Source organism: Myotis davidii, unplaced genomic scaffold, assembly GCF_000327345.1.
Source record: "Myotis davidii unplaced genomic scaffold, ASM32734v1 scaffold43, whole genome shotgun sequence".
Classification (NCBI taxonomy): Eukaryota; Metazoa; Chordata; class Mammalia; order Chiroptera; family Vespertilionidae; genus Myotis; species Myotis davidii.
Genome location: NW_006294590.1, coordinates 2459645 through 2460122, shown reverse-complemented (window position 1 = coordinate 2460122; position 478 = coordinate 2459645). Strand labels below are relative to the sequence as shown.

Below are 478 nucleotides of genomic sequence, written 5' to 3'. Positions count from 1 at the left end.
GTGCGGGCCCCAGGGTGGAGGTAAGAGGGGGGCCTGTGACCAAGTACCAATCAGAATCCCCGCATGAGGCTGGCAATACATGATTGGCGGGCTGAATGAGATCAACAGCCTGGCATCTAAAGGCAAGAGAGAAGACCGTGAGCCGGATTTTTTTAGCCTCGCCCCCAAGAGGGATGGAGCAGGGCGAGGCCAGCAGGCTCTGGGCAGCCTCCGGGCCCCGTCCCAGCTGCCTGGCCAGCCCGGCAGGGGCTCCAGGTGGAGCAGGCCTGTGTCTGCACGCAGCCCACCTGTGCACAGAGGCCTGGCAGGGGGACCCCAGGGAAGGCACCTTCTGGGCCAGGGGCATTTGGGGCTCTGTGGTCAGGTGGCTCTGGGCCTGTTGCAGGGAGAGGCTGTGCCTTGGGGGGCTGCACCCCTCCCCCAGCCTGTCCTGCCACCTGCCCAGGAGTGAGACTCGCAGGGAGGGGGGGGTGACCCG

The 478-nt window shown here is 66.5% G+C and overlaps 1 protein-coding gene across 1 annotated transcript in view; it reads right to left on the bottom strand.

Annotated features, from left to right (window-relative positions):
• The window catches only part of FBRSL1 (fibrosin-like 1), a 28672-nt gene that overhangs the window by 4052 nt on the left and 24142 nt on the right, over positions 1-478 (bottom strand). The window contains 1 exon segment of the mRNA XM_015567235.1: positions 329-437. Coding sequence (XP_015422721.1) covers positions 329-437 — 109 coding nt within the window.